Genomic DNA, 15,594 nt, shown 5'->3' with positions numbered 1-15,594 from the left:
GTGGTCGATAACAGATCTTGATTTAACCAGGGCATTGACTTAGTCCATATTTGATAGAATATTAACTCTCAAAGATATAGTTGTTATCGACAATATCGATTATTAATTTGTAAAAATCTATAAGTAATTAACATAGCTTTTAGCTAATAAATAATAATCTGCATAAAAAATTCTTACGTCAAATAATTTTATTTTTGAGAAAATGTAAATATTAATTTTGTATAAATTAAACATAATTAACATAGTATTAACTTACATTAAATTAAATTTAATCAAAAAATTAATTTTTTGTGTTGATTAATATTTTATTGTAATAAGAGAGAGTATGTGAGACCTGAATACTATGAGCATTTGAAAATACGGAGTCATCTGTTGGCAGATCTCATAAGAGATAGTATTGTTATAGATTTTATGCATACACGATACATATTAACACGATTTTATATATATATATATATATATATATATATATATTAATGATTTGAATAAAAATAATTATAAATACATAATTATAAAAAAAATTATTAAAAAATATTAGAAATATATATAAAAATATGAAAAATGTAGTATGTTTTGCCTAATAATATAGATTTATAACAATTATACTTTCGATAATAACAAAGAATAGCTAAAAATTTTCACAATTATAACATTTTATTATTATTATCGATAAAACAAATTATTATCAGTTGGCAAATTTATTCTTCAAACATTACTTGAGTTTTCATCTTGTCAACGACAGGTTGGTTCAATACTCTTACTAACATTGTTACCTCCGGTCGATGAATAACCGGCTGTTAATTTCTTGATATCATAAAGTGATAAGAAATAAAATGTATGTATATTAGATAATTTTAAATTAAAATTGAAATTATTGAAATTAATAAATTTTATTTGATAGGCTAACTCCAATTCCAATAATTTTTTACAAAATTATATATAACGAAGATTTCTGAAGAATAAGAATATAATATATAAATGTATTATGTATAATAAAAAATAATGAAGAATAAGCAAATATCTAAATGTATAATACACATACACACATATATATACAAGCAAAAAATTAAATATTATTAAATACTCGGAAACTTTTTGACATATATATAATCTAATCTCTTTTATAATTATGATTATAATAGTTATAATATATATATTTGAGAGTGCATTTTTTTTATTTCGATATGTTTTATATGTTTTGTAATATGCTTTATATGTGTTGATAAACTTTATCCTTATATTCAATTTTAATTTATAGTAATAAAATCTAACATATAATATATTATTCCAATAATTGAACTTGATATTATATGCTGCTATTACTTACTATTTTACGTTGTTTTAATAATGTGCATGTTTCTTTTAATTTCGATGCATTTTGTTAATAAAATTATATAAATAATTCTTCAGTTATTATAAATTGTATGTTTTCTCTTTGACTTCTGCAATAATAGATGATGTAAGAATTGAATATATAAGTATTAGAATACGCGTGCTGAAACGTTTAACTGCATTTCTGTACGACAGCAATAAATTGAATATAATTTAAAACTGTACGTATATAAAAGTCGTCTGCATCAAGATTTCATATACCATAATTGATAGTTAGCTTATATGACATGACGTTGGGCTGTAAGTCATATAAATGATATGGACATAAATGTGGCATTACATTCACATCATAAGATCATATATAAGATATGTATTTTAAAACATTCGCGAAAATATTGTGTTCCTCGAGACGGTAGCTTTATACCACTGTAATAATATAATGCATTCACGAAGCAGAAATTCCAGAAGTTGAATTGCAAAAGGCTGTAGATTTTTTGTATTTTGTCAGTGAAATTTTCTCGTTCTCTCCCTTTTTCATATTGCTACAAAAAATAATTTGAATATTATTATAATGCGCTTAATATATAATTTACAAATTAATAATAATAATTATAACATATTGTGTTAGAAATTCATTATTTTGTTTCTCAAATTTTTCGATACACGGATAATTCCTTAACTCAAAATTTTATTGTATCTAATTATTTTACAATTGTATAATTTTTACTATTATTTATCTAATTAATCGGGAATTATATCGTAAATTATGGTGAAAAATGAACATGCAAAAATAAACATGCAATATTATATAATGCAATAATCATTCTTTTCAAAAATGGCATTAAAATAAAGAAATATAAGCTAAGTGATACAAAGTGTTTTTTATTAGTGTTTTATCAAGTGTATTTTTGCATAATGAGATTTTTTCTTATAATATAATATTGCCAAATAAGTAAAAAAAAAAAAGAAAAAGAATGAGTATTCTCACGTTTACATTTCAAATTCTTATTATTTGCGGGTGTTGGCCACCGAATTCATGGACATCACGATACAAACGTATTATGTATGCTGTATATACAGTTTGTATAGTTCTGTTAATAAGTACATTTATGTTGTCACAATTAATGGATATAATTCTGAGTGTCAACAATACCGACGATTTTGCCGAGAATTTTTATATGACGCTTACCTCGATCGTATGTTGCTACAAGATGTTCAGTTTATTGAGAAATCGCAGCAATATTGCGATGCTGATTGATATTTTGATGAAGAAACCATGTCTGCCCATCGAACTTGATGAAATAGAAATTCGACAGAAATTCGACAGACTTATACAGTAAGTATTATGCAAAATGCTCAGTAATTAATGTAATCACTTATTATATAGGATTATTTTTTGAAAGATACTATTACATATATTATAGAAAATACATAAAATACATAAAAGATATTAAATACAGAAATTCTATATAATTAAATTTTCTCTCTGTATACAGTGCAATCTTTTTAAAAAGTAGATTATGAAATTAATTTTTACATAATGATAAATTAGATTATTAATTTTATATTAATTAAAAAGTTACAATCATTATAAATACATTAAATAGTAAAATCTAAAAAATATAACTATTTATTACAGGAAAAACACACTATATTACGCAACTTTAGTTGAATTGACATGCGCGTTTGCATTAGTAACATCATTCTTTAGAGATTACAGAAAGGATAAATTACCTTTCAGAGCATGGTTACCATTCAACTATTCTTCACCGATGTTATTTGAAATCGCTTATGTGCATCAGTCAATAAGTTTGACGGCTGGATCGGTCCTCCAGATTGCCTGCGACAGTTTAATTTGCGGATTATTGATGCATATTTGTTCTCAAATAGAGATATTCGAATGTCATCTGAGAAAAATCGTAAATAATTCGCATTTTCTTCGTGAATGCATCATGCAGCACACATGCATCTCTAAGTCAGTTTTTTATTAATAAGAATTTTCTTCTAATACAAATATATATATGTGTTTGTGTATAAAATAATTTTAAAAATGTTTAAAAGTTATATGTCTCTGATCGATTCTAGATTCGCGTTTATGGTAAACAAAAAGTTTAGATCGATCATTACTGTTCAATTTGTAGTGAGTATGTTGGTAGTGTGTTTTAATCTATATCAAATGACACAGATGACCATAAATGCGAAATCTATTCAAATAATGTTATATATGTGTTGCATGCTGACACAAATCTCTATTTACTGCTGGTATGGAAATGAAGTCAAGCTTAAGGTATGCACTTTTTAAAAAACAAAAAATATCTTTTTTTATATTTTTTTCTATATTTTTTTCTTATGTTTTATTTTTTCTGGTATTTTGAATTTGTTTATATCATGTATGCATGTATTTTAAAGTTTAATGTAACATTAGATATATACTAAAAGAAATATACAAAACATAAAAAGCATTAGAAATACACCAAAAAGCATAATTAATTAATTTTTATTTAAAATCAATGTATTAATTTTTATTTAAAATCAATTTAAATATCTTTATTTCATTTTTTTTGTATAGATATATAGAATTAACCTGCAAAATAATACATGCAATTTAAATATTTATCTTATCTTACTAATTAAAAAAATATTTAATAAATTTTCTCATATTCTTAAGTATAGAGTCAACAACTAATCTATAACGTGTTCGAAATGGAATGGCTTACTTTGGATCATAACGTGCAAAAGAGTTTGTTAATAATTATGACACGTAGTATGATACCTATTGAATTCACCAGTGCTTATGTTATCTCTATGAATCTTGAATCATTTGTCACTGTTAGTATAAAAATTTATTTTTACTTTCAATCGATTTCACATTTATAATTTCTCATTTATAGATTTTTCTAATATCTCAACGTAGATATAATGATAATAAAGTCATTTAAAATAGAACTATTAAGTAGATTAACATGAAATTTTATTAACGCTTTTATTTAATAAATTATAAATTTATACAAATTTAAGATTTCAATATTTAAAAGTTTGACATATTATTATTTGTGTTGTTAGATTTTGTATTTTAAGGAAAAGATTATTAATTTATTAAAAAAATACATCTAAAGTAAATCAAATGACTTTACTTTGTTTTACCTTTTATTACAGTTGCTCAAGACATCGTATTCTGCTTATAATATACTTCAACAGATGCAGAATTGAAGCAAAAATACAAATTTAACAAAAATACTATACCCCACGTTTATATGAATCATGGCATATGAAAATATATATGTATAGAAATGAATTAAATCATTGTAATTAATGTTCTTCTATATTGAATAATATTAATAGATAAATATAAAAATGATGCTCTTTCCCTCTCTCTTTCTCTCTCTCTCTCTCTCTCTCAATTTTGTTATTATTTTATACAATAGATATCTCTTGATATAAAGTATTTTTATTCACATATTAATAATATATATTATCTTAATGATATGATTAACCTAATGAGAAATTGTTTAAAAAATTATTTGATCACTTTTTATTTACGTATTGAAGATATTTTATATTGATTAGAAATAATGAAAAAAGTTAATGTGAAAAATTTACTACCATCAACAAGATTCACACAATATGATACAAGCACTTTTCAAATATTATTTTTCTATACAAATAAACTATAGTCCCTTAGAAGCTCATGTTTTGAATATCAGCTTAAGAAATCCGAACTATTGTCACAGTTGAGAAATCAGTAGCCTCCAAAAAATTTTGTGCATCAACATTAATTGTCATATGTATTATATAAAAAGAGAGCCCGAATATAGAAAATCACGTAGAGAAGAAGAATATATTCACAAAAAGTAAACAAAGGAAATATAAATACTATTTTTATTGCTAGCAGGCAGCAGTCACTAATTTGGTTTATGGATAAATTCTGAGAAAGTTCAAGTTCCTATAAAAAAGAAAAAGAGATAAGCTATGGATATAATCTCATATAAATGAGGCAATTATTTAAAATGATAAATATTTACTTATTTAATAATGACAAATATTTTTATTCTCCTCTGACTTACTAAGATATCATTTTAAGTAGTCTTATCTCCACAAAAAATTTTATGTATAATGCATAATATAAAACCAGTATGTAAGAGAACTTTATTTTTTATGATTGATATATGAGAATATCTAGAAAACGCAATTGAAGTCTGAATAATGAAAGTTATAATAATGAAAGTTATAAGGAAAGAGGGAAAGTTAAGTGAAGAATATTTTCGTCAAGAAACTGCGAGACTATAGACATTTGTCAGTCTCTTAAAAGAGTTCTACAGTGAATTATACCATTATAAAAGCAATTCTAACATCGTAGCAATTAAACACATATTAAATAAAATTGTTGACTACTATCTAAGTATTTCAATCATTAATTTACACAAATTGAGGCATATATAATTTGTCTATGAAATTTAATTTTAATAAATAACTATAAAGAGAGCGTATATATTTTCAAATTTGTTTAATCTAAGAGAAGGTGTTTATCGTTAGTTAAATAATTTATTTTTGAAAAATAGGCAGTAAGTGTAACTTAAAGTAACAATGCGCGTGTTAGAATTTACATTTACAATTTTAACAATCTGTGGTTGCTGGACACCGGATTCTTGGACATCTTCCTACAAACGTCTCCTGTATCATATTTATACAATTTTCATATTTCTATTAATAAGTACGTTTACACTATCGCAATTTCTGGATCTAATCCTAATCGTGGACAATCCGGATGACTTTACCGACAATTTCTACATGCTTCTTGCCATGATTATTTCCTGTTTTAAAATGTCTAGCTTGTTAGTAAATCGCGACAATATTGCGATGCTAACAGACGTTCTTATGAAAAAACCGTGTATACCAATCGAACCAGATGAGATAGAAATTCGACGAAAATTCGATAAACTTATCGAGTAAGTATGTGATACAACATAACTTTACAATAATATTCTTCGATTTGAAAATTTTACAATTTTGTTAGCAAGTTTTTCCTAAATGGTTATTAGAACAAAAGATTATAACAATTAAGATTAAAGAAAATAGTAAATAAATAGCAATTGTAGGGGTAAATAAATAATGAATATAAAACTGTCAATAGTTAATTACAGAGTGAATACGCTGCATTATGCGATTCTAATTGAATTTTCAAGCTCAAGCTCGGTGATACAATCATTGCTCACGGACTATTGGAAAGGGAAGTTAACGTTTAGAGCCTGGTTACCATTCGATTATTCCTCGACAATACTATTTCACTTTATGTACTTTCATCAATTAATAGGCCTACTTGTAGGGGCTCTTCTACATGTTGCTTGCGACAGTTTGATATGTGGATTAATTTTACATATATGCTGTCAAATAGAAATACTGAATTATCGTATGCAAAGAGTCATACGTAATCCAAAAATTCTTCGTGATTACGTCATCCAACATAATCTAATGATCAAGTTTGTTTTATAAAATTTGTACTTTATTATTGGAATTTTTATTTCTTTTGCAACTTCTATATAAATATAATATGATAGTAATTTTATTAATAGTCTATGATAAATAAATTAAAAAGAAGATTCTAAAATAATATTGTCATTGATATATTTTGGATATTAATTTTTTATATATAATTTTGTAAAATAAAAGATCTTATTATTATAAAAAACATTGACATATACACATTTATGCATAGAAAATTATATCATGCATTTATACATTTATTTTAGGTTTGCCTTTATGATGAATAAGAAATTTAGATTGACCATTACCTTTCAGTTTATAGTAAGTACAATGGTAGTGTGCGTTACTTTATATCAACTGACCAAGACAAATGCGAATATAATTCAATTAGGATTGTACATGTCATCAATGCTGACACAAATCTTTTTGTATTGTTGGTATGGAAACGAAGTTAAACTAAAGGTGTGCATTAAAATAAATTCTTTTGATGTTCTACATGAAGATTTTTTTTATTTTGTAATATCATACATATTAATATTTTTTAAATTAAAAATTAATATTTTTTAAATATTTTAATATGTATATAATATACATATAAGATGTATGCATACATACTAATAAATATAAAACTTTTTCAAATAATACTTATACCATGTCAGATAAAGTATTAAAGAAATTAAAACACTAATCTGTTCTAGATTAATTTCTTTTTATTCTTTTCACATTTGAGCTTAAAATGAAGAAATATTTTATTTGATGCAGAGTATGCAATTGACCAATAACCTATTTGAAATAGAATGGTTTATGCTGAGAGAAGATGTAAAGAAAGATTTATTGACAATTACAAGATGCGGTACAGTTCCCATCGAATTTACGAGCGCTTACATTTTTCCCATGAATCTCGATTCATTTGTGGGTGTTAGTATAATAAATCTATTTTCACAGTGAAATTATATTTCTTACGATACAATCAGTATTGACTATTGTATATCATTCTAAAAAAAATAAAAAATTATAAAATTAATAAAATATTAAGTTTATTAAAAATAACTTGTTTATATTTTAGTTGCTCAAGATGTCATATTCGACTTATAATATACTTCAGCAAATGCGAAATGAAAATGTCGAAGGTAAATAGAAGATTGTTATTCAGTTATTGTTATATCTTATTGTTATATTGTAGAAATAATGCGATGTAAATCAGAAATTAAAATAATATTTTCTCGATATTGAAACAATATGTTATGTAATTAATATTTCATAAATAATATTACATATATAGTATTACAACAAAATGATTTATATGTTTAATGATGATATATGTTTTTATATATTATCTTGATTTATAATATATCAATATCTTATAGTATATTCGTATTTGGATAAATTTGATTAATATACATATATATGCAAGATTCTACATAGTTTACCCTAATATGAGTGTGTGTTAAAACATTTGATTGGAAAATTATCAAATGCAATATGACTATGAACTCCACATTTTTTTCTGACATTCGGCAAAAAAAAATGAAGAAAGATATAAAGACATAAAGAGATATAGATTGAAAGACAGAGATATATTATATTATTGACGATTTGGAAGATTTATGTTTTTTACTTTTATCAGCTCAGGTTTTTCTCTGACATCTAATTTCACAAAGTATTTTTTAATAAGATATTATTATGTCATGATATTATATTAAATCTCCTTTTAACAATTGTATTATTTAGTTAGTGCATAAAAAATACTATGGTTGAAGGATCGTAGCCTTCAATAAATCTTATTGCATTTAAATTAACTGGTATATATGTAAGAGAGTCTAAATATAACCATATAAAGAAAAAAAGACATTCTCAAAAAATAAGGAAATATGCTACTTTCACTATTAACAGATAATAGTCATTAACTGGTTTAATAAAAAAGTGCAAGTTGTCATAAAGAAGAAAAAGAGATAAATTAAGGATATAATCTTATATAAATGATGCAAGTATTTAAAATGAAAAAACATTTTTATTCTTCTTCGACTGCACTTACTAAGATATCATTTTACATGGTTTTCTTTTTACGATAGTTTATGTCATAATATAAAACCATTATCTAAGAGGACTTTGCTTTTTATGATTGATGTATAAGAATATTATATCTGAGAAACACAATTACAATCTGAATAATGAAAGTAGTTATCAAAGAAGGGTAGAGTTAAGCGGAGAATATTATTGTCAAGAAGCCGCGAGACTATAGACATTTTGTCAGTCTCTTAAAAGATTTTATAGCAAGTTATACCAGTATAAAAAGACCACTATAAAAAGATTTTAACACCGCAGCAATTAAAGAAGTATATTAAATAAAATTGTTGATTAGCAACTAGGTTTCAATCGTTAATTTACGCAAAGTGAGACACTAATTTATCTATAATATTTACATATAATAAATGATTATAAAGTGTACAATCTTTTGTAATTTAAGAGAAGAAAATTGTCGTAAGCTGAGTAATTTATTTTTTATATTTAAAATTTTATATTTAAAAAATAGATAGTAAGAGTAATTCGAAGTTATAATGCGAGTATTAGACTTTACATTTACAATTTTAACACTCTGTGGTTGCTGGACACCGGATTCTTGGATATCTTCCTACAGACGTCTCCTGTATTATGTTTATGCAATTTTCATATTTCTATTAATAAATACGTCTACACTATCGCAATTCCTGGATCTAATACTAATCGTGGACAATCCGGACGACTTTACTGACAATTTCTATATGCTTATTACTATGATTGTTTGTTGTTTTAAAATGTCTAATTTATTGGTAAATCGCGACAGTATCGCGATACTAACAGATATTCTTACAAAAAAACCATGTAAACCAGTGGAACCAGATGAGATAGAAATTCGACAGAAATTTGATAGACTTATCGAGTAAGTACATATCTATTTATTTATTATACGTGTAATAATAATATATATTCTTCAATCTGAAAATTTTACAATTTTGTTAGCAACTTTCTTCTAAACAAGATTATTAGAAAGAAAGCGATTATAATAATTGGTATTGAAGAGAATAAAAATTAAAAATAAATAATAATTATAAAAGTAAATAAATAACCAATGTAAAACTGCCAATAGTCAATTACAGAGTGAATACGCTGCATTATGCGATTCTAGTTGAATTGTCAAGCTTATACACAGTGATACAATCATTGTTCACGGACTACTGGAAAGGAAAGTTATTGTTCAGAGCCTGGTTACCGTTCGATTACACTTCAACAGTACTTTTTCACTTTATGTACTTTCATCAGTTGATAGGCCTACTTGTAGGGGCCCTTCTGCATGTTGCTTGCGACAGTCTGATATGTGGATTAATTTTACACATATGCTGTCAAATAGAAATATTGAATTCTCGTATGAAAAGAGTTATACATAATCCAAAAATTCTTCGTGATTACGTCGCTCAACATAATCTCATGATCAAGTTTGTTTTATATAGTTAGAAGTTTATTGTTAAAATTGTATATTTCTTTTGTAATTTTCATGTAACACATGTGATAGTATTTTTATTAATAGTGTATGAAAAATAAATTATAAAGAAAATGCTAAAAAAATAATATTGTGTTTAATATGTTTTAGATATTAATCTTATTTATAATTTTGCAAAAAAAAGATTTTTTAATTTGTATAGAAAATATCACACACACTTATATATAGTGAAAATTAAACAATATAATATCTAAAATTTACATCTAAAATTTGTTTTAGGTTTGCCTTTATGGTGAATGAGAAGTTCAGATTAATCATTACCGTTCAATTTATAGTAAGTACATTGGTAGTGTGTGTTACTTTATATCAACTAACTAAGACAAATGCGAAAGTTCTTGAATTAGTATTATATATGTCGTGCATGCTGACACAAATCTTTTTGTATTGTTGGTATGGGAACGAAGTTAAACTAAAGGTATGCTATTAGAATAAAATTTTCTTTTTATATCCTTTTTATATTCGGTTTTTTTTTCTTTTAATTTTGTTATATTATATGACTTACAATTAGAGATATTCATTAATATTTCCTCATTTTAGTATATGTTAATACACACACACACACACACACACACACACACATATAATTAATTCACACAAAAAACATACAAAATATATATACATACTCATATGCACAAAATGTTTTCAAATACTATTATGTCAAGTAACATATTGAAGAGATTAAAATTAATTCATTCTAGATTAATTTATCTTTTCTACATTAATGTGAAAAAATGTTTTGCATTTTTTGATGTAGAGTATGCAGTTGATCAATAACTTATTTGAAATAGAATGGCTTGCATTGGAGAAAGATGTAAAGAAAGATTTATTGATAATTACAAGGTGCGGTATCCTTCCCATCGAATTTACGAGCGCCTATATTTTCCCCATGAATCTCGATTCGTTTGTGGGTGTTAGTATAATAAATTTATTTTCATAATATAATTAATTTTTCGTACGATACAATTATTGACTATTGTGTATAAATTTAAAATGTAAAAATTATAAAATGAATATATATAAAATTTTAAACATAACATATAAAGTGTTTATTTTAGTTACTCAAGACATCATATTCGACTTATAATATACTTCAGCAAATGCGAGATGAAGCGGTCGAAGGTAAATAAATTGTTATTTAACATTGTTATATCTCATATATTGTAGAAATAATGTGATATAAAATTAGAGAAATTAAAATGATATTTTCACAATATTATAACGATGTGTATTAATATGTGGGAGAGAATTATCTCATATAATATTACATTCTATAATGTATCTATAGGAAAATGATTTAAATGATGATTTTATCTGCATTATATGGTTTTGTACATTATTTTGATTTAAATTTTACAATATATCCGTATTTGAATTGATTTGATTGATATATATGTAGTATTATATATATATATGCAAGATATATATATATATATATATATATATATATGCAAGATTCTATATTGTTTATCCTTTCGATATATATTAAAAAATTTAATTAAAGAATAATCAAATTCAATATGATTATAAATTCCACATTTTTGTGACATTCAGCGAAGAAAAAGAAAAAGATATAGAAAGATAAAATACTGCATTTTATAGACGATTGTAAAAGATCTAATGTTTTTTACTTTTTTAACCTAAGTTTTTCTAACATCTAATTTCATAAAATATTTTTCTTATGAGATATTATTATGTCATAATATAGTATCAAGAATCCATTAAATGATTGTACTACTTATAAAAATATTATTATGCGGAAGACACATTCGTAATTTAAATAATAAAAATCATCGGATATGAAGAGGGGAAATTGAAAGATTGCGAGGGTATAGACAATCGTTAGTCTCTCTCAAGACTTCACTGTGCGTTGTATTGATATATAATCGATCATCTCGCTACAACAACTAAAGCTACTTTCAAAATAATTGTTAATCGATTGAATTAATTTCAATTTATAACAATAACGTGACATACGTAATTTTATTGCAAATTTTGCAGCAAATTAATGTACATAATAAGTAATTATGTAAAAATATAGTCGCAATCTTATCAAAATCAAAAAATAGAGAATGTTATATATCTAATAATTTATTTTGTGGATATTTATTTATTATTTTTGCATGAAAAATATAGACGGAAAAACAATGAAAATTAAAATGAGCATATTAGTATTTACATTCAAAATTTTAACTAGTTGCGGTTGTTGGATACCGAATTCTTGGACCAATTCATTCTACAGACGATTAATGTACCACGTATATACAATTTTTATACTTTTATTGATAAATACATTTACGTTATCGCAATTTTTGGATATAATTTTGACTGTCGACAATCCAGACGATTTTATGGATAATTTTTATATGTTACTTGCCATGATCGTTTCTTGTTTTAAAATGTTCAGTCTGTTGATAAATCGCAGCAACATTGCAATGCTAACAGACATTTTAATGAGCGGACCGTGCAGACCACTGGAACCAGCCGAAATAGAAATACGACAGAGATTCGATAAACTCATTGAGTAAATATTCCAAAGTAATAGCGTTTTAATTGTTACCTAAAAATTAAATCATTTATATTCTTTATAATTTGAAGATTGACTTAATTTTTTTTAAATGCAGCATTATAATTCTTGATGCTCAAATTTTTAAATACTTTACTATGTACTTTTAATAAATGGTAATATTTCTTTGCAATGAGTTAATATTTAAAATATTTTGTTACCCAGAATTATATGTACTAAAAAGGTAACATTTAGGAGGTATTATTAGAACAAGTTGTTTTTTAATTGAAATTGTTTCATGTTGAAGAAAAATTAATATTAAAGAAAAGAACGAATTATTAATGAAACGCAAAACCATCTGCAGCTATTTTACAGGACGAATACCTTACATTATATGATTCTGGTAGAATTGACATGCGCATCTACGGCGGTAGCGTCATTACTTACGGACTACAAGAAAGAAAAGTTAACTTTCAGAGCCTGGTTACCATTTGATTATTATTCCTCGGCAACGATTTTTCATTTTACTTATTTTCATCAATTAATAAGTTTGACAGTTGGATCTGTCTTACATGTTGCTTGTGATGGTCTTATTTGCGGACTACTATTGCATATATGCTGTCAAATAGAAATATTAAGTTATCGTTTGAACAAAATCGCACATAATCCGAGAATGCTTCGTGATTGCGTCATTCAGCACAATCATATAATTAAGTTCGTTTTTATTATTAATATTATGATAAGAAGCTATATTTTTTTACATTTTCTTGTATAATTATATGTCACAATTTTTAATTAAATTTTATATAAATAAATTGACAAAATGATGTTACATGCGAATAATTACTTGTAGTCTAAATTTATATTTTCCATTAATTTTTTTATTTTGTATATATATATATTTATATGTGAATCAGAAATGCTAACTCGATTTTGTAATTATTATCATTATATTCTTCTATATCACTATTATACTTATTTAATATTTTTATCGATAATTAAATATATTAAAAAATACCTCTAATTGATTTTAGATGTGCCTTCTTATTGAATAAAAAATTTAGGTTTACTATCAGCTTTCAGTTCCTTGTAAGTACATTGGTAGTATGTTTCACTTTATATCAATTGACGAAAACGAGTGGGAAATTCGTCGAATTAGGAATGTATATGTCGTGCATGCTGACACAAATTTTTTTGTATTGTTGGTATGGGAATGAAGTTAAACTGAAGGTATGTGCTTTTGAAACAAATGTTATCACTTGCAATATTTTTATGTGTTTAATTATATAGTTCATGTAATAAGTAAAAATATTTCTTTTATTTAACATAAATATTTTTTTCTGCATTGCATATAAATAAAACACATTTAAATATCAAATATATAGCTTTTTTTATATAGAAGTATGAAATTTTAGATCATAAAATTATATAAAATGCCTACATCAAAGTAATATACATAAGTAATATCAAAATTAATCATATCATAATTAATTTTTCTATTTAATTACAATTAATGATTAAAATGTACTTTCGATTTTTGAACATAGAGTCTACAACTAATCAATAATCTATATCAAATAGAGTGGTTTACGCTAGAACAAAACATACAAAAGGATTTATTAACAATTATAATATGTAGTAAAGTGCCTATTGAATTTAGCAGTGCTTATGTTATACCTATGAATCTGGATTCATTCGTGGGTGTTAGTGCAAAATATTATTTTTATGTCAGGATTATATTTTATCATATAAATAGTCATTATTAATTTATATATATATATATATAATGTTATTGTTTTATTAGCTTTATGCTATGATTATATTTTATAAAGATCTTTAAAACAAAAAATAAGAAAATTTTATTTATTACAGTTGCTCAAGACATCATATTCGACTTACAATATACTTCAACAAATGCAAGATCCAAATAATAAAGACAAATAAAACGATGTTATTTTATTTTATATAATTCCTTTAACAATATATATGTAAAATTAAGAATATTGAGATGAACTGTTTTATTAATATTAATATTATGTATTATTAATATTATAATTCAATATATATTTCTAATATATTATATATATATATATATATATATATATATATATATAAGAAATTATGTAATTTATTGCTTATATTTGTTAATATGTATGCACAAATTCCTTTACTTACATTTTCCATTTATGTTTCTATGTTAATACATATGTGAGATTCCATATAATGTTAAAATGTTTGATTACAGATATTGCAAAAATAAAAAGAAGCAATAAATTAAATATTTTATATTAGTGCAGAACAATCATGTTATCAAGAACTTTTAAATATTCTATTTTCTATTCTTTATATAGCTTCTAATATATAATTTAATGATTTATTATTATTTTCAGATATCATTTTATATCATGACATCGTAATCTATGATTGAGTCTATATTTAATGACTGCATTCTATAAAGGGTTGTTGAGGTATGGGAAGGATATAGATTGCAATCTAAATAATAAAAGTTATCGTATATGAAGGGGGAAAGTAGGGGAAAAGTTGTATAAACGTATTATTATGGGACGATCGCGAGACTATTCTATGATTGTCAGTCTTTTTCAAGATTTCTTCATAATATTTTTCAGAAAAACATTTTCATTATTTTATTCTATCTGAGCTTGCGTGACTGGAAAAAATCGCCGATGAAATATAATTTAACTATCAGTTAAGTTTTCAAGTATATGAATAATTATTGTAT

At 24.3% G+C, this 15,594-nt stretch overlaps 3 protein-coding genes across 3 annotated transcripts; all 3 read left to right on the top strand.

Annotated features, from left to right (window-relative positions):
• The first annotated feature begins 2,298 nt into the window (after positions 1-2,298).
• Positions 2,299-11,644, top strand: LOC105249981. The gene is made up of 15 exons (XM_025410233.1): positions 2,299-2,668; positions 2,972-3,307; positions 3,418-3,619; positions 4,006-4,161; positions 4,489-4,541; positions 6,045-6,278; positions 7,080-7,275; positions 7,576-7,731; positions 7,880-7,943; positions 9,367-9,733; positions 9,951-10,286; positions 10,571-10,766; positions 11,106-11,261; positions 11,407-11,470; positions 11,637-11,644. The coding sequence occupies exons 1-15, from the start codon at positions 2,307-2,309 to the stop codon at positions 11,642-11,644; spliced, it is 2,886 nt and encodes a 961-aa protein (XP_025266018.1). The 5' UTR covers positions 2,299-2,306.
• LOC112638440 (odorant receptor Or1-like) lies at positions 5,841-7,994 on the top strand. Its single transcript, XM_025410192.1, has 5 exons — positions 5,841-6,278; positions 6,474-6,809; positions 7,080-7,275; positions 7,576-7,731; positions 7,880-7,994. The coding sequence occupies exons 1-5, from the start codon at positions 5,917-5,919 to the stop codon at positions 7,949-7,951; spliced, it is 1,122 nt and encodes a 373-aa protein (XP_025265977.1). The 5' UTR covers positions 5,841-5,916; the 3' UTR covers positions 7,952-7,994.
• A 1,552-nt stretch (positions 11,645-13,196) lies between the features above and the next one.
• Positions 13,197-14,798, top strand: LOC105249982 (odorant receptor 49b-like). The gene is made up of 4 exons (XM_025410208.1): positions 13,197-13,568; positions 13,889-14,084; positions 14,402-14,557; positions 14,727-14,798. The coding sequence occupies exons 1-4, from the start codon at positions 13,249-13,251 to the stop codon at positions 14,796-14,798; spliced, it is 744 nt and encodes a 247-aa protein (XP_025265993.1). The 5' UTR covers positions 13,197-13,248.
• The last annotated feature ends 796 nt before the right edge of the window (positions 14,799-15,594 follow it).

This window comes from Camponotus floridanus, unplaced genomic scaffold (genome assembly GCF_003227725.1).
Source record: "Camponotus floridanus strain SB8 unplaced genomic scaffold, Cflo_v7.5 scaffold30, whole genome shotgun sequence".
NCBI lineage: Eukaryota > Metazoa > Arthropoda > Insecta > Hymenoptera > Formicidae > Camponotus > Camponotus floridanus.
Note: the sequence above shows the minus strand (reverse complement) of the source record. Positions and strands in the feature narration are given on the sequence as shown.